The sequence below is a fragment of the Mytilus trossulus genome, chromosome 6 (genome assembly GCF_036588685.1).
Source record: "Mytilus trossulus isolate FHL-02 chromosome 6, PNRI_Mtr1.1.1.hap1, whole genome shotgun sequence".
Classification (NCBI taxonomy): Eukaryota; Metazoa; Mollusca; class Bivalvia; order Mytilida; family Mytilidae; genus Mytilus; species Mytilus trossulus.
The window spans coordinates 77,307,413-77,334,087 of NC_086378.1; the positions used below are offsets into that span (position 1 = coordinate 77,307,413).

Here is a 26,675-nt window from a genome sequence, read left to right on the forward strand (position 1 = left end):
TTCGGCTATGAAAAGCCACGAAATGACAAATGCAAAAAATTCAAACGAGGAAAATAACGGTCTAATTTATGTATAAAACTATGAACGAAAAATAAATACATAACACAGCAATCATGTATTCTAGTTCTTCCGGAGTGAAAATGATATTTATGAGTGCACGTTTGGTTCTTTTGTCTGATGACTTTAATACAAATAAAATGTGTTCTTAATTATGAAGTCCATGTTTCTATATACATTGTTTTCTTTATTGTATTTTTATCTTTTACTTTTTAACTAGAAAATGCATTTTTTTCTGTGTAAGTAAATCACGGATTTTCTTTCCATATAAAAATAAGATTGTGTAGTGATCAACTATTCTCATACATATTTACGACTGTACATTGCTCGCCAAGATGTTTTACAGCTTCCAATCTTAATTCCTTCTGACCAAAAAAATAATGTATGACTTTAATTTAACTCAGTCTATACGATAGAATTATGTTTGGTTACGTAGTCTGCCGATTTTTATTTTGTGAATATCAATGCAGAAAACGAGAATACGGGCCACTTATAAATGAAGCGCTTACGTGCAGCTTAACCCTTAATATAATTAAGTTTCTGTTATTAAAGTTTAAAAACACAACAATGAATATGGACGAGATGCAAGGAATATTTTGTAAAAAAATCTTGTGGTGAAATTATTTTAAAATTACTAGAACGTTAACGTTATAGAAAACAATTTTAACGTTACGCGCAAATGGCTAAAACACCATTGTACCTTAGTCTTTTCTGACGCCCTGGAAAATTATACAAACAAAGTTACAAGTCTAACGGTTATCATTCTATGAACTACACTAATAAGGGATCATTCTACAGTAATTTCGTAAATTTCTGAGACAGGGCCGTTTTTAACCCTTCGTGGCCATACTCCTTCGACATCTATTTCCGATATCCAGAATATAGAAAAGCCTGATGTCAGAATATTAAAAGTTATCTTTATGCTACGAAGTTCTATATTGTAAAAATAGAAAAAAAAATAAAAGAGGAACGAAATATACCAGAGCGACAGTCATACTCACCGATTTAATTTATGCGTGGATATGTTCATCGTACTGTGATAATTATTGGTGGGTTTTTTCATCATGATTGTGCTATTCATGCCCCAAACTAAATGTTATTTGAATATAGGCATATAGGTAAAAGTAAGACCCACTGTAACTCTGTTTCAATAAAAGAAACAGGAACTATTTATCCCGTAGAGCACTCTAGTGTACCTCCGTATTCTAATCAAATTAATTTATTACATCATTAGGTTAATATGTTTTTTGTCCTTTTGACAAATGGTTATAAATTACACGCTTGCTATCACTTATTCCCGATGGTTATCACAGGTATCAGATTTATAAGTAAGTACGCCAGACGCGCATGTCGTTTACATAAGACTCATCAGTGCTTATATCACAATATGTATCAAGCCAAACGAGTACGAATTTGAAGAGCATTAAGGATCCAAAATTCCAAAAAGTTGTGCCAAATACGGCTAAGGTAATCTAATATTGAAGTATTGATAATCTGTTTGTTTATGTTTTAATACTTTGACCAGTTAAATCACAGAAAAGATCTTTGTAAATATGAAGAACTGTTGGAAAGTATTACAGATGGGAATTCAAGTAATGAAATGCCTGAAACCTGTAGAGACGTTATGCAGAAAATAGGTATTTGTATAAACATAATGTGCTTTCACTTACATAGCTCTAAATATAAATCTGTCATAAAAAAAAAGACAATCAGCCTTTTCATATTTATTGACTAATTTTGAAAACTCTTGGTTTTCAAGGCTCGTCAATATCGTAATGTTATTTCGGATACCCACTTTTCTAGTCGAACCAGTGATACAGTAAGCGTATACCCACTTTTCTAGTCGAACCAGTGATACAGTAACTTTAGTCCTAATTTCCTCGTATATCGTATATATATATTCCTACGTTTATTACTGGTCACGAGAAGTACGACGGTTTTGCTCAGTTTTTGTCTGTTACCTCGATGTGTCTTAAGTGATGACATTTGAACATCTGTTAACTACTGATCATTTTCTATCGGGATGTTTTTTGCTCCATTCTTTAGTTTTTGTTGTGTAGTAGACAGTTGTTAGTCTTTCCTTGGTTTTATTGTTTGCCATGGTTTTATGTTTTCTCCGTTCGAAGGATATTTGTTTATGTTATATTTTCTATTTGTACTTCATGAAGCGGGCAGAAGAAAATGACTATATGAATTACCATATATTATTACAAACTTTGCAAGTTTGGTTTCATATTATCTTAATTTGAGATTTGCGCTTAACACATAATGATAAACATACTTGAATTGAATGACAATTGTTTGCTTCTTTATTAAACAAAAACACGTTCCACTTTCTCACTTACAACAGGAAAAATTAAGGAATAAGTCAACAGTGTTCTGTACATATTTTAAGATAAGTAATTAATTTGGTGACTTTGATAACTTTATTTAGTACAGAAATATTTTTGTAATTCAGTGATCTAAGTTCAGTAAATATAAATGTTATCAAGTCATCTATCATTCAAGTACGTGTTAGCGTAAGTTATCAGTTTCAACCCATTTACACCCGGCAAGCAATTCCTTTCTCAAAATTTATTTTCCAACCCCCAACCCCCTATTTTCGCTTGATATTCCGCAAACCTGAATCATCTTAGTTTTTCATCGTAATAGAGGTCGGTCATTTAAGGAATGACTGTAATATTTTTTCTGTCTATGAAGAAATAACATAAAAAATTTGGTGCACACCGAATAACGCGCGTAACTTTTTTATGTTATTTCGATTAAACAGAAAAAATATTACAGTCATTTTTTATAATGTAATTCTAAATTCCATTTTAAACCGTAGAAATCCATGAAAAAACGTTGATGACGTCACTGTCACAAGACTACATTATGTCTATGGGCTCATAACAAAATAACGTCAGCCAATCAGAAGACGCGTTACATCCAAAATTAAAATTATTTAAAAATGTATCAACCGCTTTGTATACACAGACGTATCCGCATCTTCATATATATGAAAAAATATTATGTGACCCGACCTTATAGGGCAGGTTCACGAATATCGTAAAAGATTTTATAATAAATGTTTTAAAAACACAAGTTTTTTTAAATGTCATATAAATAAATTTGAAAAAAATGTACTGAGTATCACTCTATTTGTCAAATACCAATTTGCTTCCACGTGAGCACAAGTTCATTACACACAAACAAACGATTTTACCGTATTCACTCCTATCATGCCTGTAACTGTATACTGTTTCAACTATCCGGAATATCTTTAAAAGTCGGATTACATGTTCCTCAAAAAGTCGATTTTTCCTAATTGTTTTGTTATTTTTTGCATTAGAAATAAATCAGTTGCCCATTTGCAGTATTTAAAGTACATAAAATTAAAGCTCGAGATCACAAACTGGTGGTTTTTTTTGGGGTATATCTGCAGATGCGGATACGTCAACGTATATGATATGATTGCTATGTCTTTAAGTGACCGAACCTCTATTAATGGTACCTTTTTCGATTTCATGAGTCAATAATTTTTCACTTTTTTTTTTATTAATCAACAAATATTGTTGTAGTTTTTTTTTTTGTTTTTTTTTTAAATTCTCCCTCTTTTCTTTCGTTTTCCTTTATTTTAATCATTCCTTTATCTATTCCATCTAGATTGCTTATGTTCAATGGTAGACGACATAATAGTAAATGTATGTGGTAATGCCACTGTTCGGACAGTTATAGAGAGTACACATTTAAACAACAGTGACATTGATGGTCAGTATTCAGGATCATGGTCCTTTAAAGAACATCCTGTAAATGAGAACACTTTACTCATTGGATATTTTAGAATTATACTTGTAACTGTATAAATATAAATCTATCAATAACTAACCCTTCTGTTGGAATATTTTAAGATGTGGTTTGAAAGATTTTAGTAGAGGTGTCATACAAATTTTTCTTCAATTCACATAACGATGGCTAAAGAGAAAATTGTGTTCAAATAATTATGTTTTTATCAACCTTTTAATGTTATTCGTTATTCTAAAACTGTTCATGTTTTTGTTTCTTTATTTGTTTTGGTCTTGGTTTGTACCGGTTAATTATTCAAATTTTTAATTAATTTTTTTTTTATTGATTAACATTGTTTCAGGATCTAAGACAGTTCCGGTATTTATGCAAATTCAGGTACCATCGGACTGGGATACAGCAAAATTTGTTGATTCTATAGAGGTCATGTGTGAACAGTATACCTCTGATATGCCAGTAAAAATTACATCTTTTTCCACAGAAGATGTTGAAATTTTAGCTGAAATTTGGAAAATTATCATGACAAAGGCTGGTAATTTACAAAAGGAAATACGAAGATTTATTCACGAATTAGTCACACTCTCTGGTATCCGAGCTGCAGATCAGGAACTTGATATTAACATCGTCATGGACGAGGAAGAAACGAAACGTGGTAAGTGTGAAATAAATTTCAGAAGGATTATTTCTCCTAAACACTATTATGTTTTATTATGAAACGTCTCATACCGATTTTTTAATTCTATGTCTTACGATATTGCAATTGATACCATACCCCAGTTATGGATCTATATAACTCAATACCTACATGTATATATTGATTATACATGCAACAGTTGATACGATGTGTCAAGGCTTCCAATCTTTATTGTGATTTCCTTTATAAATCATTGCTGCTCACAAGGAAGTTGTTGAACCAAGAGTTCAAAACTATACATCCAAAAGTTTTAATATACTATCATCATTTGGATCTTCATTTCTATATTATTGAAATAGCTTTAATTTTTATAAGTTTTAAACAGTTTAAAAGTTAAAATAAAAATTGATAGGTGTATAATACTTAGGTTTATGAGAACTATACGCACTTTGTCCGTTGCCTAAAGAAAAGAAACCTGCTGCAATTGTTTGCACCTGTCCTATGTCAGGAATCTAATGTTTAGTAGTTGTCGTTTGTTGGTGTGGTTTCATAAGTCTTCATCGTTTATCGTTTTATTTTGGTATATAGATTATTAGACCGTTGGTTTGCACGTTTTAAAGGTTTTACACTAGTCATGTTTGGGGCTCTGTACAGCTTGATGTTCGGTGTGAGCCAAGGCACCGTGTTGAAGACCGAATATTGAAATATAATGGTTTACTTTTATAAATTGTTACTTTGGATGGAGGATTGCCTCATTGGCACTCATACTACATCACCATATATCTAGATGCATAAAGACATCATAGATACCAGGATGTAAATTTAGTATTTGCGTCAGACGCGCATTTCGTCTAAAAAAATCATCAGTAACGCGCGAGTCAAAAAACGTTAAAAAGGCCAAATAAAGTACGAAGTTGAAAAGAATTGAGAGCCAAATATTCCTAAACGCTTTGTCAAAGGTCAGGTAATCTATTACTGAGGTTAAAAAGCCTAAGTATTTTAAAATTCACTGTTTTGTAAACCGTAAATCAAATAGTACGGCCATAACAATGATAATTCATGTCAACACGGAAGTGCTGACTACTGTGCTGGTGATACCCTCGGGGAATTAAAACTCCATCAACAGTGGCATCGACCCAGTGGTTGTAAATAAACTCATCATGGATACCAGGATTTATATTTTGCTTAACCTTCCGGAGCACCTGCGATCACCCCCAGTATTTGGTGGGGTTCGTGTTGCTTATTCTTTAGTTTTATATGTTGTGTCATGTGTACTTTTGTTTCTCTGTTTGTCTTTTTTGTTTTTAGCCATGGGGTTGTCAGTTTATTTTTTATTTAAGAGTTTGACTGTCCCTCTGGTATCTTTCGTCCCTCTTTTTGCATTTGCGCCAGACACACGTTTCATCTTCATCAGACTCAGCACTGACGCTCGAATAAAATAATTGTGAATAAGGCCAAATAAAGTACGAATTTGGAGAGCATTGAGGACCAAAAATTCTTAAAGAATCGTTCTCCTTTAGATATATATTCCCCAAGCGATGGATATTCATTCTGCTGAATCCGACTTGGTTACTAAAGATCGTTTCTAAATGTAGATGTTTTATGTATCAAAAATAACGTCTCATGCTACCTTTCACAATGCAAAACGGTTATGTTGCTGTTTAATAAATGCCTATACCAAATAAAGTTTGCTTGAGCATGGCTGTGTATGCAATTTCGTGACCAGACTTACAAAAAATCAGAATGTTAGCAATACAATGTATATGACTTACATATGGTTGACTATTAGCATACTAAATGGTACATATACATTGTACATGTGCAATCAGGATAGAAATGTTACAATGAATTCAAAATTAGACAGCTGTGTACATTCTTTTGAATTGTTTGTAGATCATCTAAACCCAGATATTTTCGCAATGTTTTTTAGACTGAACCTGTAATTCAGTGGTTGTCGTTTGTGTATGTATTCCATTTTTGTTTTTCGTTCATTCATTTATATAAATCAGACCGTTAGTTTTCTCGTTTGGATTGTTTCATATTGTCATTTCGGGGCCTTATCTAGCTGACTATGCGGTATGGGCTTTGCTCATTGTTGGAGGCCATATGATGACCTATAGTTGTTCATATCTGTGTCATGTTGGTCTCTTGTGGAGAGTTGTCTCATTGGCAATCATACCACAACTTCTTTTTATAATAAAGCCCTCTTTACTTTTCATCGCAGCATTAATTTTCTGCTCATTTTCAATCGTCAAGAAACATGATGATATGAAATATGAATATGATATGAATGGAAAACATATAACACTGAAAACACAATTAATATGAAATGCTTAATAATGAACCAAAATGGATAAATATATCCAGTGACATACACCCCCTCCGACAAAAACTTTCGTCTCGAAACTATATCGAAACCAATATATCAAACCTTATATTATAATATATGACACTTTTGAAATTTGGGTAACCTAGATAAGCATGCGCCAAACGCCTCTATACCATATAGCAATGACCAAAACCTTCTCTACAGCACATAAAATACTATATAGCAAACTGGTGTAAACTAACCATATCAAACAATAATGAATGACCCCATGCGCTTTGGAAGGTTAAACAGGTCCAATTTCACTAGTCATCTTGCCCACTACCAAAAACAAATTCATCTATTGATAAACTTGGCGAGAATCCAGGCTGTGATTAATATAATCTATTAAATCATGCATAACACCGAACTTGCTCATCCTTTTCATTAAATGTCTTTTTGTAGTGTCTTCTGCATTTTTATATAGTATACACAACTTTGTTCTTCCTCTTCAGCCTATCCAGGGCTTTATCAACTGTTTCCCGAAGTCCAAGGTACAACAGCACATCTAGGACAAATGCAAAATGAGTTTGAAACAAATTTTCAAATAGAACAAACGGATTCAGAGGATTCAAAAAGCATATATGAAGAGTCACCAGGGTTTCTTAATGAAAATAAAACAAAAGAGGAACAAAAAAAAAGCAAGTATACTCTTGAGACAGTTGATTGCGTCAAACAAACAAAAACAGAGGATACAGAAATGGAAATGCCATACAGGACTCCTATTGATGAACAAGCATCACATCAAACAATCAACGATCAAGATAGACATAATGATCACTGTGGTGATACAGTATTTTATAAAAGAACTACTCAAGAAATTAGTTCAAATCAACTGGAAACAGATAGTACAAAAAGGCAAAATATAAACAATCATATAGAAGAAAGAAGTGTTAGTCTGGATATGAAGAAAGGGGAAATTCCTGTTGACAGCGAAACAATGAAAACTTCAGAAAAAAAGCAAAAGTCCACGATAGCTGGAAATAAGCCAGCATTTGCAACAGATATCACAAACACCACTGGGAAGTTAAATGAAACGGTACAGCTGATTTGTCGTACAGAAAACGTAAAACAGAGAGTTGAGTGGTATTTCAATGGTCAACTTATTTATGACTCCGATCCAACGTATTACCGTATAGTTAATCATACAGATGGCACTAGAATTTTAAGAATTTCAAAGCTACAGGACAGGCACAATGGTGTATACATGTGTGAAGCGAGTAATGAATTCGGATCAACCAACATGAAGGCATATATAACAGTGTTAGGTTAGTATGTTCCTTAATTTGTTCTTTTAAAGTTTAATGATGAAGATTGAATGATTGAGTCGTATATAACTTTATCCATAATAAAAAAAACTGCTAAGTATTCAAATTAATCCATCAAACATTTGCAATTAGTTTTCAATGTGTGATATTAAGAATAGAATGTCGAAAACAGTTTGGGTATTGAGAGATATAGTCGTTGTTCTTTTATTTTCAACTCGTGATTTGGCACGAAACATCTTCCTAAATCATACACATGTATCTTATTAGCATTTAAAAACTGGACTTTGAAGTTTCTGTTAGAATGTCGACGCTGGAGTGATGTGATTGAAACGCAAATTGTAAAAATAAAACGTTCCAAAAAATGGTCTGTTTATTGATAAAGAAGCTTAGGTTTCAACGCCCCGAGGCAAAGCTGTCCTGAGATGGATTCGGCTATTTAAATGCCCCACCTACGATAGTATACATGTTCCACAGTGTAGATACTATTCTGTACGATATCCGGAAGTCGCGATTTTCGAAGCGAGGATTTCAAACTGGCTAACAGAACGGTTTTGTTTTGTTGCTTTTTCTCATCATTTGTTTACTCCTTAATATCTATAAAGTGCTTTGCACATCTTAAATGTATGTATAACATCATAAATATGAGTAACTGTAACAAAACATGCAGTAGAATATAAAATATACGTGTGCATCACACCAACTTCATAGAAAAAAGTGAAATCGATTGACAATTTTGCTTTCGTAGTACAAAGCAAATAATCTTTTATTGCAAATATTTGCATCAGTTTACAGTTAAATATATACTGTTTCAGTATTCTTACCGTATTTAAGTAGAATGTTCGTATTTCAAATAAAACATATGCTTTCCTTGAGGATCCCAAAATAAATTACTGTACGATCAGTCTAAAACTGACTGTATTCTAGTATCGATTTCAGATGTTTTGTCTGTATGACCAGTCGTGATTTTGAAGAAAAAAAACAACGGCAATTTGAAGGTATATACAATACTATGTGATATTATGATTGTGTCCATGGAACTATAACGTGTAATTTCTTTCATCAGACAATACAAATATATTTCTGATGATTTTTGTAGACGGCAAAATAATTATATTTTTGTTCCGTCAGTCTTACTTAAAATCAACTGCCTAAAAAGCAATGCATGATTCGCTTGTGGACTTTGTATTAGTGTGTCGTTGCAGTTATCTGTTTAACTATTACATTTTTAAGGACTATTTACACCGTCTGCCGTTGACCAATTGATGATAACATACATCAAACCTGTCTCTTTTAAAATGACAAAAAATAGATTTGTTTAAAAACTATAGGTATTGGGGAAAGAATTAACGAAATTATACCCGCCACTTCTATAGTCCATGTTTTGGAAAAAAATAAACCACCAGAAAAACTAATTTATAGGTGCACAGGGTGATCATTTAATAAAGAAATATAGAATATGAGGAAGTTTTATTGATATATGGTAAGTTTTTGAAAGTTGCGTATAGTAAACGGGTACCACCCAATAAGGTAGTGGAACAGTCCTTATCATGGAAAAAGAAAACTAATGAATTTTCGAAAAATCAAAATAAGAGGTGCAGAATTGAATTAAATGATAAGGAATCTGAAAAAGATTCATTAAGTTATGACAAGTGTCGGAAGGAATTTGTGGATATAAAATAGGTACGCCCAATATAAGGTTATGACAAAGTCCGTATTTTAGATATAGAAACATCAAAAATATTTTTACCAAAAATTCGAAATAGAAGGTCCATAGAACATTAAATGATTAAAAATGGAGCAATTTTAGAAAAGTTTGACAATTGGTTTTGGAGGTCACGGTTGGAAATACCTGATGGGTGTCCCCATATAATGCAATGTTCAAGTCCGTATCTTATATAAAGAAACCCCATTAAAGATTTTTAATAAATTTCGAAATATATTTCTTTTTTTATATGAATAAGGCCGTTAATTTTCTCGTTTGAATTGTTTCACATTGTCATTTCGGGGCCTTTTATAGCTGACTTTGTGGTATTGGCTTTGCTCATTGTTGAAGGCCATACGGTGACCTATATTTGTTAAGGTCTGTGTCCTTTTGATCTCTTGTGGACGGTTGTCTCATTGGCAATCATACCGCATCTTTTTTTTTTATATTATCATTTATGATACGGAATCCGAGAAAAAATAATTAATAGTTATACCAGTGACGGATTCAAGAAAATTGGGATCCGGCGGTTTGAAACTCTTTTTTTTTTAATTTTCAATGCATTTGTATGGGAACATATATTTGGAATCCTCTTTTTTGCTGGATTGGACCCCCTCTCCATTTCAAAATGTCTGGAAACCCCAATGTATAAAATTAAGGTAAAGTTACAGTAAATGGGCTATGTCACAGATTTCAGTAAAATTTGGCATACAACTCTGGCTCGATGAACTTCACCTGAAAATCGGAAAAATAATGCATTTATCTCAATTATCATTTGAAATATTACTGATTGAATTTTTACAAAATGGGTGAACATTTGTATAGAAAGCACATAAAATCGGCGAAAATCCTTCTAAAATTTGTCTTAAAATCGCCAAATCTGTAATTCTACTCCATAGATTTTTCTTAAAAATCTATATGTTGTTGATACATAAATTTTCGTTTTAATGATACAAAATAAAGATAGGGTCACCGACTTCGTTTTTACGGTATACTTCATTTAAAGTTGCGTTCTTTGTGAAAAAATCCAACAAAACGTCGAAATAATCGTAACGTTATCGCGTTGTAGGCCGTAAAACGTTGATTTTTGACGTTTTTCACTACCAACAAGGTAACAAATTGATTATTAGACAAAAAACGAAGTCCGTGACCCTATGATTATTTTATATCATTAAAACAGAAATTTATGTGTCAACAATATATAGTTTTTTAAGAAAAATCTATGGAGTGAAATAAGAGATTTGGCGATTTTAAGACAAATTTTAGAAGGTTTTCCGCCGATTTTATGTGCTTTCTATACAAATATTCACCCATATTAAAAGAAATCAATCTGCAATTTTTCAGATAATAAAAGAGATAAATGTATTATTTTTTCGATTTTCAGTTGTAGTTCAACGAGCCAAGGTTGTATGCAATTTTTTAGCAAAATCTGCGACATAGCCCATTTACTGTTCCTTGACCTTAAATTTAAGTTGTTTATGAGGAGATGCTCGAAACATGCGAAAAACCGGCGAAACATGTTGTACCGGTCCAACGGACGAACGGAAAGACGGACTTCATTATCGCTATAAACCACCGCTTTACAAAGTGGTGTACAATTGAGTGTGAAAGAGAGAGATCTACATCCAAAACAAAGTGAAGGAAATGTGATCAATTATAGGCTACAGTAAGGCTTCGAATGTTTGTAAATACATGCATTTTATATAACAATTAAATATGTGTGTTTGTACAATTTAAAGTATAACGGAGGACATTTCTGAAACTAATATATAAACAAAACCTTCCTCTTATTTCAGCAACATTCAAACATCCTTATACTTAATGTAGTAAGTCGAGTACACGCTATCAAGCTAAAACATGTTTGATAAGTTTTCAGGATGTGAATTTATCAAAATATATTTGTGTTATTTAGAAAAATGCCATCTTCTAATGTATCGTAAATAACTTTGAAATCACCACTAGAATACAGTGAAATGAAGACTGATCATACAGTTTCAAAATAAACAAGCGAGACTGATAGTACAGTGAGAAATTCAAACAAGTGTAATTTTCTTATTTCTGGTTTCAAAGATCTGGCTGAAACTTTTACCACCACTTAAAATATACTTTATTTAGTAATTTAAGTCTGGTTTTTACGTTAATTTGTACAATAAGGGTGCAAAAAGATTGTTTTTATGTTCACCGACTGATTTTCCTTAGTGATGCACTTGAAAATCTCTTGATTAAGGCAAAGATACGAATAATGAATGTACTAAATTTAATTATAAACCATTTGTGAATATCGATATCAGCTGAATTTATCATTAAGCAATGTACAGATGAACATCTTACCGTTTAATATAGTATATCCAAAAAATTTATAATGTGATCCAAAAAGTTCTCGCTTCGAAAATCGCGACTTCCGGATAGCGTACAGAATAGTATCTACACTGTGTGTTCCCTATGATTTAAATACCAAATTAGAGTTTTTACTCCAATTTCACGGTCCACTAAACATAGAAAATGATAGTGCTGTCGAGGCTAACTTCTAATATCGTATACAGAAAACAATAACGACCATACAGTTTGACGTTTACTTCATTATATCAGAACTGCTAAGGCGACGTCCCACACTGACGTCGACCCTAGATACATAACAGTAAAACGCGACGTCTTGACTCCCGCGGTATTCTCGACATTCTCCGGGCGGCGAAAAGTAGATATCAAAATTAAATTACAATCAAGAAAAAAAAATGAATTAAAATTACTGTCTCTCAAATTCAAAATTTTAACTTAAAATTTTAGCACAGTCACTAGCTTCGAGACTAGTTATCTTTCGGTTCAATCCCAATTTGTCTATTTCGTATACACAAATCACAGTATGTCCATTTTTTTCTGTGTACCTGTTCCTTCTTTCCATGAAATAGTATCATTTTATAGGTTTTTGAAAGTAAGTCAATAAATCAAATATTTTCGTAACAGTCCATAATAAGATTAAGTCACAACAGTTTCAATAGATACGTATCATTCAGTCCATCCTTTGATATTTTCCCTGTCGGTTCTGCTTCCTCGACTCTATCGATAATTTGGCAACGTGTCTGTTCCTTTATAATTTCTTCTAAGCCAAATTCCTCTGATTTATTCAAAACCAGTACGTTTAAGATGCTGGATGTCGTAGACGAAAGTACCCTACCCCGCTGTAAGGGTCCTGATAGTAAGTATCCAAGCTTTGACTTCATCGCTATCGGTCCATCTCCTCGTATTACTTGTCTTCGATAAAGTCCCAATAGTGGTCGGCACCAATAAGTAATGATATCTCAAAATAATCGTCTTTGGTAACTGGATGAGCGAGTCTTAATCCTTTCAGATAATCCATATTTCGGTTAACGTACCGCATATGATTATGTATTGGAACTGCTATGGTAGGATCAATAAGGACTTCAATCGGAATTTTACGACTATTCTCGGTTTCGATAAATACGGTGGTTGTGCGTAGTTCTCTCGTGCTCGTGTTGTCCTCTCCAAATGCCGATAGGTGTACAACTTCAATTCCTTCAGTTTCAAATTCAATTTCATCGCTAGATGCTCTGTTAAAAAAGATCTTTGTGCACCCTCATCAAATAAAACATTCGTATCCATATATATATTACCTGACCAAACAGGAGCTACTGCCGTTTTAAGTAGCACATTTGTACGCATCTGTGTCGATGAATGCAAAAACTTTAGTATCTTCCTGGTTTTCAGTGTCATTTATAAGATTGACGGGTGTAGATTTAATCTGTTTATTTGTACTAGAGGACGAATGTAAACTTGGAATATGCATAGACGGGTTCGTAGCAGGAATAATATGGTATTATTGCGTAACAATTTTCATATTGGCTTAGTTATAGGTCCGAGGGTACCATATTGGCCTGAGGCGAAGCCGAAGGCCAATATGGCTGCCCGAGGACCTAAAAACTAAGCCAATATGAAAATTGTTACGCAATGATACCTTTATTAATTAACCAGTCCAATATGAACTCTAGCCGGGCCAATATGAAGATTGAAAATAGTGTGAAAATCTGACATTCAGGACTTCAATAGTAGTGATTTGAATATGTATCAATGAAAATTGAGGATTTTAATCAAAACAATAAAATAGTAACAATTTTATTAAATAATCAACAGTAAATAAACACAACAAGTAAAAAACATGTTTTTATCTAGTTTTCAGATTAAAGCTCTTGGCTGCAGTTTATAGTATTCTTTCTTTCCCCTGAGTATATGTTAATATTGAAAACACCACCTGTTATAGTTGCACCTGCAAACATGGCCATTGGGTTGTCATGTTTGTTAGCAGTTTGATTATTTGTATTTGATACATTTGCATTTAAATTATTATGAACTAATGTATTTGAGTTTGAAAGTTCACAAGGTTCCTCTGAATCTGATGTCGTCTGTAAATCTGAGTTCGGCAACATGACCTTAGATATTGTGTGAGAAGCTTGTTGCTGTTGTTCAATAGACGGTACTGAATAATGAGTTAAGGTACTAATGCCTTTCCAGCCTCCTAATTGAGCAACTTCATTGGCAGGTCTACCATTTTGAAGTAGTGTGGTAGCAAAAGTTTTACGTCCCGAATGATTAACCTTTCTTCCTTGAAGATCTCCTTTTTCTGCCATATTTTTTACCATTTTACCTAATTTATCTTTGCCTATGGTTTGGCGAGTGTACCATATTTCCTCATGTTTATTATCTAAAGGCCTCAAATAAAATCTATGTTCATCAGTTAATGTGTCTTGAGGTCTATGCCGTTTGTATTCCTTGTAAATATGAATAGGGCAATTACTTCCTCCTTCCCCGAAAATCTTTGGCGTAATATCCCGGAAATCCCTGCTTTTTGCTCCACTACGGGTTTTGGTGCTTCTTTCTGAAAAAAGTATGCTTATGTCAATATTTAAAGAAGAATTATCCTTCCTGTCTGTACAAAACTTTCACTTTTATATAACAAAAAACATGTATTGCATAGTAAATAAGATTTGTTTTGATAAATATAAAACAATGGTTAATATCCTTAAAAGCACAAATTACCAACTTTTGTCAGGACTGTTGTACATGTACATCCATTATCCACAGAAGTATATATTCTGTGATTTCTAAAAGATTTAAAATATCAACTATTTAAATGATGGAAATCATAACATAATCTCACCATTAAATTCCAAATACTCCTTTCCATCAGATGTAGCTTTTAACTTGACATCTCCCCATGTCATGTTAACATGGTCTTGTCGACCTCGTAGACCAAAGTATGTTGCATTATTTAAAAACACAGCATTCAGTAATGCATCAGGGTTTTCTGGGGTGGCAGGAGTATTGGCCTTATAGGACAAAATTATCGATTTGGCAGTTTTACTCGTATTTAGTCAAATAAGCTCCAGTTAATTAATAATCTCTGATATAGCGGGGTTACTTGTATAAAACGAGGCTGCATTCGATTGTACATGAGATGTCGACGTGAAACAATTGGCGTGCGGGTTCAATTGAGAGGAGTCGCTGGCGGGTACACTATTTGCTGTAGGTATCAAGGTATGCATGGGTGTATCAGAGGGAGTAACGTGACTACCTTGAAAAACGGTAGTATTGACGGGTAACTTATGACTTTTCGACTGGGAAGGATTAATGAGTTTTCTAATTTGACGAATTTTTGAATCTAAATCGAACATGTACTCATCTGTTTGTTGAATTTCATCCACAACGTCTTCATCCGAGCTTGCATCCACAATTTTATCATTCAGATCTTTAAGAATATCCTTTTTCTGTAACACGGAATCTAAAATAGCTGTGACGTCCTCAATTTCTATTTCGGAAAGGTCTCGTATCTCACCAAAATTCTTCCAAAGTCTTGTAATTGCTCCTTTATGTCCGGAACGAACGGCATCATCTTTGTGTCCATTTTCTATCCTGTGGTCACGGCACCATAAATGTCGAGGCTAACTTCTAATATCGTATACAGAAAACAATAACGACCATACAGTTTGACGTTTACTTCATTATATCAGAACTGCTAAGGCGACGTCCCACACTGACGTCGACCCTAGATACATAACAGTAAAACGCGACTTCTTGACTCCCGCGGTATTCTCGACAAGTGCGAGTGGGACAACTGTGTACTATGGCCACACCAATTCAATTTCTTGTTCTACGGATTTTTGGACTCCAAAAATTGGGGCGAGCGAGCGATTTGAAAATTTTAATAAAAAAATATTTATTTTGCAAATTTTTGAGGCGAAGCTTAAACAGTAAAGGCGAGCGATTATAATTTTTTTTTGTAAACATAAAATAGTAGGTTTTTACAACATTAAAACTCGATTTATCACTTGTACCTTGACATTTCTTTAATTTATGAAGTATTTTTTCCCTGTTCAACAAGAAATAATTGAATATTTAAATCTGGTCTATGTATGTGTGACTGACAATGAGACAATTCTCCATCCAATTCATAATCAGGTTCAGAACAACCCCTTAATGTTATGAATATCCCTTTTATGAGGGGTCAAAATATTGAAGTTGTAATATATTTTTTTTGTAAAAACACTTTAAGTACAAAAGGGCTTATATTTTCCCAAAGAACTATAATATTTGGTATTAAATGGTCAAAACATGTCCAAGAATTTTGTTATATTCCTGGACTTTAACCTTGTTAACACATTTATACTTTAACAGTTTAATATTATTCAAAATAAGTGGACCCATCCCTCTTTTAGAAAAGTTGTTTAAAATATAATGTATTTCTTCTTTTTTTGAGTAAAACATTCTAAGTTGTCAAATGTTTTGTATAGTAGCACTGTACAAATTCTAGGTATTTCTATTTTCTTTTCTACAACAGACTTAACAGTAAACATGGTAAAATGACCCCTTCAAGGCCCTTGTCTGAGGGAGGGTTGGTCCCAACCTAATAATAAAAAACATAGGTCAAAGTACGGCCTTTTACACAGTGCTTTGATCAAGACCAACCAGCAAGCTTTAAGGGACCACAACTTAGTATTGTACACAATTCGAACAGGAAAACCAACGATCTAAATTATATTTCCAAACGGGAAAATACCAATGAAACACATCAACAAACGATAACTGCTGAACGACAGGTATCTGAATCAACCAGGACAGGTGCACAAACCTGCAGCGGGAATGACCGTCACAATACATTATAATTGCAGTTGAAGGCAAATTCTTCAGAAGTTCTTTGTACTTTATTTAAACAACGAACATTTTTTGTATAGGAAATATAAGTTAGGGGGAAAGAAACGAACGTTTTGTTCTGTACTGGTATTTCTATTTATATCGGAGCACTCCCGCTTGGAATAAATTGGTTTCATGCTGAAACAAATATTCTCTCAGATATTTACAGTGTTGTGGGGTGCTGATAGGTTTAAAATCGTTATATAATCGCTAGACTGTGATTTAAAAAAAACAAATGTTGAGATCTTTAGATATTTACAAAAAAAAAACGGTGCGGGAAATGGACATGATTTCAATTCCGGATGCGGGAAGCGGGAATAAAATAAAAATAAAAAAAAATTGTTTTGAAAAAAATAGGTGCGGGCGGGTCCGTCGAACAAGGCATCAAATTGGTGTGGCCTATAGACACAGTTTTGTTGTAATTATGACTTTTTGGGTTATATACTGCACTTCAACTGATTCGGTTCTCAAACATCCTTGGCTTGCAAATATTCGGCTTTGATCGTTCCTGATGAAGGTTAATCCAGAAAATCGATTCGGACGCATAAACTTATCATTATTTACAGCTTAGTGTCGATACCTCTGCTGTAAGACTGTCATTCTCAGAGGGTATCATCAGATCAAGAGTCAGTACAACGGTTCTGACATGATTTATAACAAACCTTGTTTGGCTAATTTTTTTAGTGTTTTTTTTTGTTACATAGCCCTTCAACTTTTTCTGTTTATATACATCTTTGGGTTTCAAATATTTTGTAATTCCAGAAAAACACGTCGGACGCATGGATTTTTATAATGTGCTGTTTTAATTTTTTAAGTTTTTCTGGCTTTTTTTTTTTTTTTTTTAGATCTGTTTGAAAACAAACATTTTTATAAAATGCTCAAGAATACTTTACTTTTCATCATGAACGAAAGAAAAAATGGACGATATCATTATTGTTTTTTTTGTACATGTACCTAATGAGTGCAACACATAACTGTTGTTAGAGTTATTATTTCGTGATTATTTAATTTTTGACATGACCTATCGTTTTTTATTCATTTATTCAGGTAACCCATTTGCAGGAAATAAAAGTAAGTTCAATCAATATTAAATGCACCACAGAAAAAGTAAAATCAGAAAAATACCGAACCCCGAGGAAAGTTCAAAACTGAAAGACCTTAATTAAATAGCAAAATCAAGAGCTCAAAGACATCAAACAAAAAGATAAAACTGTAATTCTCCTGGCTGGGTACGGGCATGTTTTGTGTGCAGAAAATGGTGGATTAAACCTTGTTTTAAAGCTAGATAATCTTCTCACCACACCACTAGGAGTAACTTAAAAACATATCACTTGAAATTGGATCGTCAATTTTTTAATAGAGATTCCTGGTAATTACTTAAATATGCTTATTATCGTTCCAGAATTGTTCCACAATACAGCATTGTTCAACCGCTTATATTAGAAATGTTTGTTAAATCATGTTTACATACACAATGAGCTTTATATCAAAGTTAAAAGGCTACGAATATTTCGACCTCATTGAATCCGTATTAATGGCTAAATCTCTTTTAGTTTATCTATATATATATATTTTAAATTCAAAAATTGAATTTAAGTGCACATTTCTCTATGTGTATGCATATTTCTTCTATTAATATGTAAATGCTTATAAACAAACTGCAGTAAAACTCTAAGGTGCTTATCATATTCCTGCAATTGTCAAAAAATATAATTATATACATAAATATCTAGTAATTGGTTGCTGTGTGTACATGGGAGAAAAATACCCTTATATCTAATCAGTTGGGGCTGCATATCATTTGTATGCAACTCAAAACACCATATCTGTTTAAAGGGGAATAATCCTTACAGAAATTGATTGATTGTCTCCCATATTACTTTCTATTCCATGTGCATGCAATAACTGTTCAGAGTTCTATTGTCATGTATTTCATTTCATTTTATTATTTCATTGTTATAACAAATCATTGTAATCATTGTATGAAATTTAAAACCCGCAAGGGTCCATAATTGGATTAATAAAGTATTCTTATTCTTATTCTTATTCTTATTCTTATTCATGTGAACTTCAGTTAAGCCAGAGATGGATACCGCATGTATTGCGGTGTTCGATTATTTAAAGGAAGAGAATTTCAATTTTGAGAGTTAAACAAAGGTCAATCATTTTCTTGACCGATTCACAAAATCTTGACAATGAGGTCGAAATATTCACTTGCAAGAGAATAATTCATCATCAATGTTCCTTATAAAATTGAGAAAGGAAATGGTGAATTTGTCAAAGCGACAACAACCCGACCATAGAGCAGAAAACAGCCGAAGGCCACCAATGGGTCAGCTTGTTTTGACAAAATATAACAATACTAACTGCTAAAAGCGATATAATATTTCAGTATTTCATTTTCATTAACGAATGAACAAAAACAATCATATTTAATATTTTTATATATCTCGTTTTTATGAAAAATGCCGTTAGTTGTAGTTCCAGAAATGGCATTTTAAAACGTTTAAAGTGTATCATTAGAATAAATAAGTTTCTTCTTTTCTTTTTTAATATCATGTAGAAGTAAAGAAATAGAAAAAAAATATATAATACATGAAATAACTGGTATAGCTGTTATGGTTTTTTTTCAAATCTTACAGAACCTTCGCGTATAAATGCTTATAAGTAGATATTATTCTCTTTTACCAGGAGCAGCCCTATCTGAGGATCCCGTTGGTAGACAAATATTTCAAATCGACAGACGAATCGAGTTACCAGAGCTACCAGTTATCAACAGGGGCGTTTTAACTGAAGGAAATAATATTATTTATTTGCTTTCAAAGAAAAAACTTTTCACATTTCATATAATAAATTTTAAGCATTCGGGAATCGATCTTCAGAGTGATTCCCACGATCTTGCCGTGATGAATGAATCAATAATTGCCATAACGGTACCAGAAACAAAAAACATAGAACTACATAATGTTAAGGACAGGAATAATAAAGATGTAAGGTATATTAGCACTGACCGTTGGTGCTATGCTATTTCAGTAACCACGAATGATTATGTTGTTGTTTGTACGAACAGTAAAAACAAAGGATTAACGTTCATTAATATAAGAGACAATGAATCAATTGAACATATGCAGAATGTGAAAGTTCATAAAAAAGATGGTCTTTTCTTTTCAATTCCTTATTTATACTATACAAATTATACAAACAAATATATCGCTTGTTATAATAATGCTCGTCAGCTACATTTCACTTTTGAGGATAAACCTTTTCCATACCCACCAATTGGAATGACCATAATAGACAAGGACACATTGTACATTGTATGTGAAACATCAGACAGTATTTGGCATGTAAGCATTACTAGCAAGCGTCATAAAGCCGTGGAATCAGGGTTTGAATCTTTGAAACAAACGTGTGTCGTTCTTTATAGTGACTCTACAAGAAAATTGTTTGTATTAGATAACATCAACAATTTGTTTGTATATGAAAAAATTCAATCTAATAAGTGAACTAGAATACTTATGATTTACTTTAAAACTGTTAAATAGACAATGTTATGTTTGATTTGTCAAACTTTATTTCAACTGCAGAGAGTTTCAAAGCACTTCATATTTGGACTATTTTATTAATTGTGACTGTTTATTTAACGCATCATGTAAATATAACGGAATTTGATGAGACTTTTTAAAAGTGAGATGGTTAGCGCTATAGAACCAGGTTTAATCCACCATTTTCTACATTTGAAAATGCCTGTACCAAGTCAGGAATATGACAGTTCTTGTCCATTCGTTTTTTATGCGTTTTGTTATTTGATTTTGCCATGTGATTATGGACTTTCCTAATTGATTTTCCTCTGAGTTCAGTATTTTTGTGATTTTACTCTTTAGTATTATAGAGTTTGATTATAAATATGTTAAAAACTTGTCCACCCCAGGAACAGATTATCTTAGCTGTTTATGAAAAAATAGGTGATAGATTCATCCAAATAAAGCGTGTATATTTCGCTGCAATTTTATTTAAGGTTATAGAGTTAATACCGAAAAAAACTTGTTTCTGCATTCTTTTCAGTCTATCTGTATAATTATGAGCATGCCGTCTGCGGACTTAAAATGAATAAGGACTGACCACTCGTGATTTGTTTAAGTGATTTTAATCCCGTGCAAGGTTCTGGAGTTATAGTCCATTGCAGCCTTTCCTGCCTTATGTTTTGTCTGTTTTAGTTTTTACGACATCAGAAATCAAAAATACATCATTGTTTAGGGGCCATCTGAAGGATACCTCCGGGTCCGGGAGTTTCTCTCTGCATTAAAGACCAATTGGTGACCTTCTGCTGCTGTTTGCTCTATGGTCAGGTTGTTGTCTCTATGACACATTCCCCATTTCCATTCTCATTTTTATCGTCTTGTCTTGTCATGTAACAGTATGAGACCACACATTTAATTTAGGTTGAAGGTTAGATGTAAGTTATTTGATTTATAGATTAAGAAGTATGGTATGAGTGCCAATGAGACAACTCTCCATCCAAGTAACAATTTATAAAAGTAAACCATTATAGGTCAAGGTACAACCTTCAACACGGAGCCTTGGCTCACACCGATTCGCAATAAAGGGCCCTAAAAATTACTAGTGTAAAACCATTCAAATGGGAAAACCAAAAACGAGAAACACTTATGAACTACATAAACAGACGACAACCACTTTACGTCATGTAGCATTGTCATCTGATAACGTCATGCCGATTATAAGATACACAGTTTTCTCTCCTTTCATATTTTTCTGTTTTGACCCGTCGAATCAATTATTGATAATATTTATTATTTAGAAAAAAAAAGGTCCTGGAATGGAGTATTTTTTAATCAATAGCATTGTCCTAGTATTAGTTATAGATATATTAGAATTCTTTGATTCGTTGTTTTACGTCATGCCCACTAACAAATTGAAAACTGTACCTATACGCCTTATTTTATTCTAGATTTTTAGTATTCGTATTGTTATCTTAGAAAGTCTTACTGATTAAAATACTACAATAGGTTACAATTTGACAATTACGTAGTGTCAACCCCGTGATAATGGCTCGTGTATATAGCATATTAATAATGAATACAACGTTTGGTGGTGTGCCTGTCAGATGCGGAACGTACAGATAAGGTAATAGGTAACAGGTGAATATACTATTGGTATCGGTATCGGACTCGCCCCGGAACTTCTTAATTATTGGCAATATTAATTACGTGGAAAACAAAAGGGCCTGGAGTGGTGTAATTTTCAATCTACACCTTTGTACTATATGAGTTATATATAAAGTTTATTTTTTTGATTCGTCGTTTTTACGTGATGACGGCTAACAAATTGGACCTCGTAATTTTAGTATAATTTTAGTATTATAGATAATTTCGATAGACTAACCTAAAAATTTGACTTCATCCTGGGCCATGCATACTCATTCTGATCAGTGGACTGTGGTGGTTTGCACCCTTTTCCTTTCTGGCTCTGGTAGATAAATGTCTCATTGGCAATCATAACACATCACCTCATTTTTTCTACCAGGCAACGCGATAGGGGTTTGGAGGGGGATACAATTACTGGGCGTCATCCGGACAGTTTTTAATAAATATATATATATAGTCAAATGCGTTTTGTTTAAATATACTTTTTTCACTTTTTTGGTCTTTGGGAAAATGTTGTATGTGCTGTTTTTATACCCTTCTACAACGAAATTTGTTTTACATGCACACGTATAAATATGCGGTTTTTATCCAACGCAATCATAGGTTTGAACGTAGTTTTCAATTTAGACTCGTTTATATTTTTCCGTTTGGGCTTGTATCATATTTTCCCTTCGGTTCATTCGATCCGTTCATCCTATATTGATTCTTAAAATTCGAGAGTTTATCTAAAAATGAGGGTACTTGTTCTAAAAATGAGGGTACTTTTTATTTGGCCTTCCAAATACTGTTTCGATCCCTAACATCACTGAAGAGACATTTACTGTCGACTCCGGATCTGGTGTACTTAAAAAATATTGACACCGTATATTTGTGGCATAACATCGTGGCCACAAGTTATTTTTTTTCTGTTTAGTATTAAATTTATATTAAGATTCATTTTGTTACATCTTGCGATCAATTTTATTTGGCAATCGCCAATGGCCGTCAGCAGGGTTAAAGAACATGAGTTGTTCGACCTGTTAGTCAAATGCGTTTTGTTTAAATAAACTTTTTTTCACTTTTTTGGTCTTTTGGAAAATGTTGTTTGTGCTGTTTTTAGACCCTTCTACAACGAAATTTGTTTAACATGCACACGCATAAAAATTGCGGTTTTTATTCAACGCAATCATCATGATCATAGGTTTGAACGTAGTTTTCAAACCTATATATATAAACGAGTCTAAATTGAAAACTACGTTCAAACCTATGACAATAAATGTCTCTTCAGTGATGTTAGAGATCGAAACGGTATTTGGAAGGCCATATAAAAAGTACACTCATTTAAAAAAAATTTATATATATATATATATATACGAGTCGAAACTGAAAACTACGTTCAAACCTATGATTGCGTTGGATAAAAACCGCATTTTTTATTCGTGTGCATGTAAAAACAAATTAGCGATTTCCAAATAAAGAATATTTAAACAAAACGCATTTGACTAACAGGTCGAACAACTGATGTTCTGAAACCCTGCTGACTGCCATAAGCAATAAAATTGATCACGAGATGTATTAAAATGGATCTTAATATAAATTAAATACTAAACATTTTCAAAAAGACCAAAAAAGTGAAAAGTATATTTAAACAAAACGCATTTAACATACAGGTCGAACAACTGATGTTCTTAAAAACACTGCTGACTGCCATTGGCGATTGCCAAATAAAATTGACCACGAGATGTAACAAAATGGATCTTAATATAAATTTTATACTAAACAGAAAACGATAAACTTGTGGCCAAGATGTTATGTCACAACCACACACGGTGTCAATGTCTTTTTTGTACACCAGATCTAGATTTCGACAATATATGTCTCTTCAGTGATGTTAGGGATCGAAACGGTATTTGGAAGGTCATATAATTTACCCTCAATTTCAGATAGACTCTTGAATTTTAAGAGTCAATATAGGATGAACGGATCATATAAACCGGAGGGGAAATATGACACAAGCCCAAACGGAAAAATATAAACGAGTCTAAATTGAAAACTACTTTCAAACCTATGATTGCGTTTAATAAAAACCGCAATTTTTATACGTGTGCATGTAAAACAAATTTCGTTGTATAAGGGTCTAAATACCACCCAAACAACATTTTCCAAAAGACCAAAAAAGTGAAATCTATTAATATACTAATTACGAACTCTTGAACCTGATGGACTCAATGAGAGAGACGAAAAAAGATTTAAAAGCAAATCAAAACCATAATTATCTTGAAATCATACAAATTAATTTAAAGAAATTCATACAATTAATCGAACATCTAAAAATGTGTCAAACTTTTATTCCAACTTCATGTAGTTATAGCTACAAACATATTTTATGCAACATCAATCAATATGTTACACTGTTCCTCAACTCTTGGAGAGATTAAGCTACAAAAATATTTGTTTTTGTCATGCATCCGATTTCACCTTGAGAGATGCACACGCCTGATGAAGCTAATTTGTATTATTTGTATATTGCGTATTTCTATTTAAAATCTAATATAACTTTTAATGTATTAATTAGCGTGTTTAAGTTATATTCTTAGACATTTATATAATTTTAATTCAGTAACTGTATTAGTTTATTTTCACAAACTGATCCACGCTTAAATAGAATGAATGTTGGTTGTTGCTATTTTTAGACATTATATATGTATATATATAAATGTATATGTCGTGTACAAATTGCGATTTTGTACAGGTTATAACATGTACAAAAATATTGTACATGTTATAATTTGTATAATGCAAAAATACAAGTTATAACATGTACAAAAATATTGTACATGTTATAATTTGTATAATGCAAAAATACAAGTTATAACATGTACAAAATCGCAACTTGTACACGACATATATATATAAAATGACTGAATAAATAGCGAACGATTAGTCTTACAGGGCAATGGATCATGTAATATGATTCTGTACATTAAAAAATATAATATTTTTAAAACAAGTCAAAAGGGTACATTATCACCATTTAATAACTATAAAATGAACAATTATTAGATATTTCGGATAACAGAAATCCTTCTTCGGTAATGTTAAAAAAAAATCATGTCAATATATTCAAATTGAGACACTTTAAAAATTTTGAAAGTTAATACAATTTAAGCGGACACCACAGACGCTGACCTGTACAATATTAAAATTTCCAAACACAGCGCAAAGAATACAAAGATATGCCAAATAAAAATGGTTATTTGCGATGTGAAGTGGCACAACTGTAAATTTCCAAAGGTTGTGACATGTTAGATGTTATAACTGCATGGAGTGCAGTCCTCGAACAAAAATAATCAAAAATGCCCTAACCGATCCAAGTTGGTATAATATTTCAAATTTGACAACGGTAGGGCAATTGCAACAGAAACTACATATGAAAGCCTCTCAAACGAATAGCAGTTTAATAATGATTAGATAAAATAAGTTTTATCTAAGAAGGTAAAATAATTGAACGTGACTACGTACTTATACATCCATCCCAAATCCCAAATGAATAGAACCCTGTAATTAAAACTGGTATTTAAAAAAAATATTCAAACTGTAACGCCAGTACGGAAGCCGAAGTTACTGGAAACAAATGATGATAGGATAGTGAGTGACTCATTCTATGTTTTTTTTTATTTATGAACTCTGGGGAAACTGTCCTTGACTTTCTAATCCAAAATCTTTCCCGAGCGACTTTGTCGACCTTTGACCAACCCTCGTTGTGGTCTATGATTGTGATGGTAAGGTTTTTGAGATCAGCTTGGGCGTGCCCATGTGATCTCAAATGACGACTTACGGGTAGGTCGGGCTTGCAAGTGTAGTCACTTCGATGAACATTCATGCGTTTGTTGAATGGCTGTATTGTTAACATACTGCATGCCACATCGACACTGAAGGAGGTATACAACATTCTGGGTTTTGCAAGTTACATTGCAAAATATAGTGTACACAGAGTAGACCAAGTCAAGTGGCAAGTAAATGTTTGAGTATAGTTTTTGTTGACAAGTCAGAAATCGCCTGTTACCACATGACTTGCACCATCCTGCAATTGAACAGCTTTTATTTGAGGAGACTTCAGCTCTTACAAATAAGTCTTTCAGACTTGCTGATCTCCGAAAAGCTAAGACAGGAGGATTGGGAAAGATCTTGGATAATTTAGGGTGTTTGGCAATAGTTTGTCAATTGACACGCATCAAACGTGAAAGGTTAGTAAAGGCTGGATTGTATGTTAGAACAAACGGGACCATTTTGCTGCGCCTTTACTATAGATAATATAGCCGATCCGGGAATGTATGCCTTATATAGCATGTACTGTAGTACGACACTAGATTACAACTGACGTGGAAAGGTAACACCCGGCCACCTAAAGCTTCATTTTTTAAGCCCAGGTGGTCGTGTGGTCTAGCAGGACGGCTATAGTGCAGACGATTTGGTGTCACGATATCTCAGTAGCATGGGTTTGAATCCCGGCGGGGGAAGA

The 26,675-nt window shown here is 33.0% G+C and overlaps 1 protein-coding gene across 1 annotated transcript; it reads left to right on the forward strand.

The window, feature by feature from the left end:
• Positions 1 to 1,572: 1,572 nt before the first annotated feature.
• Positions 1,573 to 18,452, forward strand: LOC134723022 (titin-like). Its single transcript, XM_063586654.1, has 6 exons — positions 1,573 to 1,694; positions 3,703 to 3,807; positions 4,184 to 4,492; positions 7,295 to 8,107; positions 18,057 to 18,080; positions 18,412 to 18,452. The coding sequence occupies exons 1-6, from the start codon at positions 1,658 to 1,660 to the stop codon at positions 18,450 to 18,452; spliced, it is 1,329 nt and encodes a 442-aa protein (XP_063442724.1). The 5' UTR covers positions 1,573 to 1,657.
• Positions 18,453 to 26,675: the final 8,223 nt, after the last annotated feature.

Bases quoted from the DNA above. Each gene is read 5' to 3' on its own strand.
- LOC134723022 (XM_063586654.1), top strand. From the start codon at position 1,658: ATGCCTGAAACCTGTAGAGACGTTATGCAGAAAATAG. The intron at 4,493-7,294 runs GTAAGTGTGAAA...CTTCCTCTTCAG, and splicing joins CGAGGAAGAAACGAAACGTG to CCTATCCAGGGCTTTATCAA. The intron at 18,081-18,411 runs GTAAGTTCAATC...TTATCGTTCCAG, and splicing joins CCCATTTGCAGGAAATAAAA to AATTGTTCCACAATACAGCA.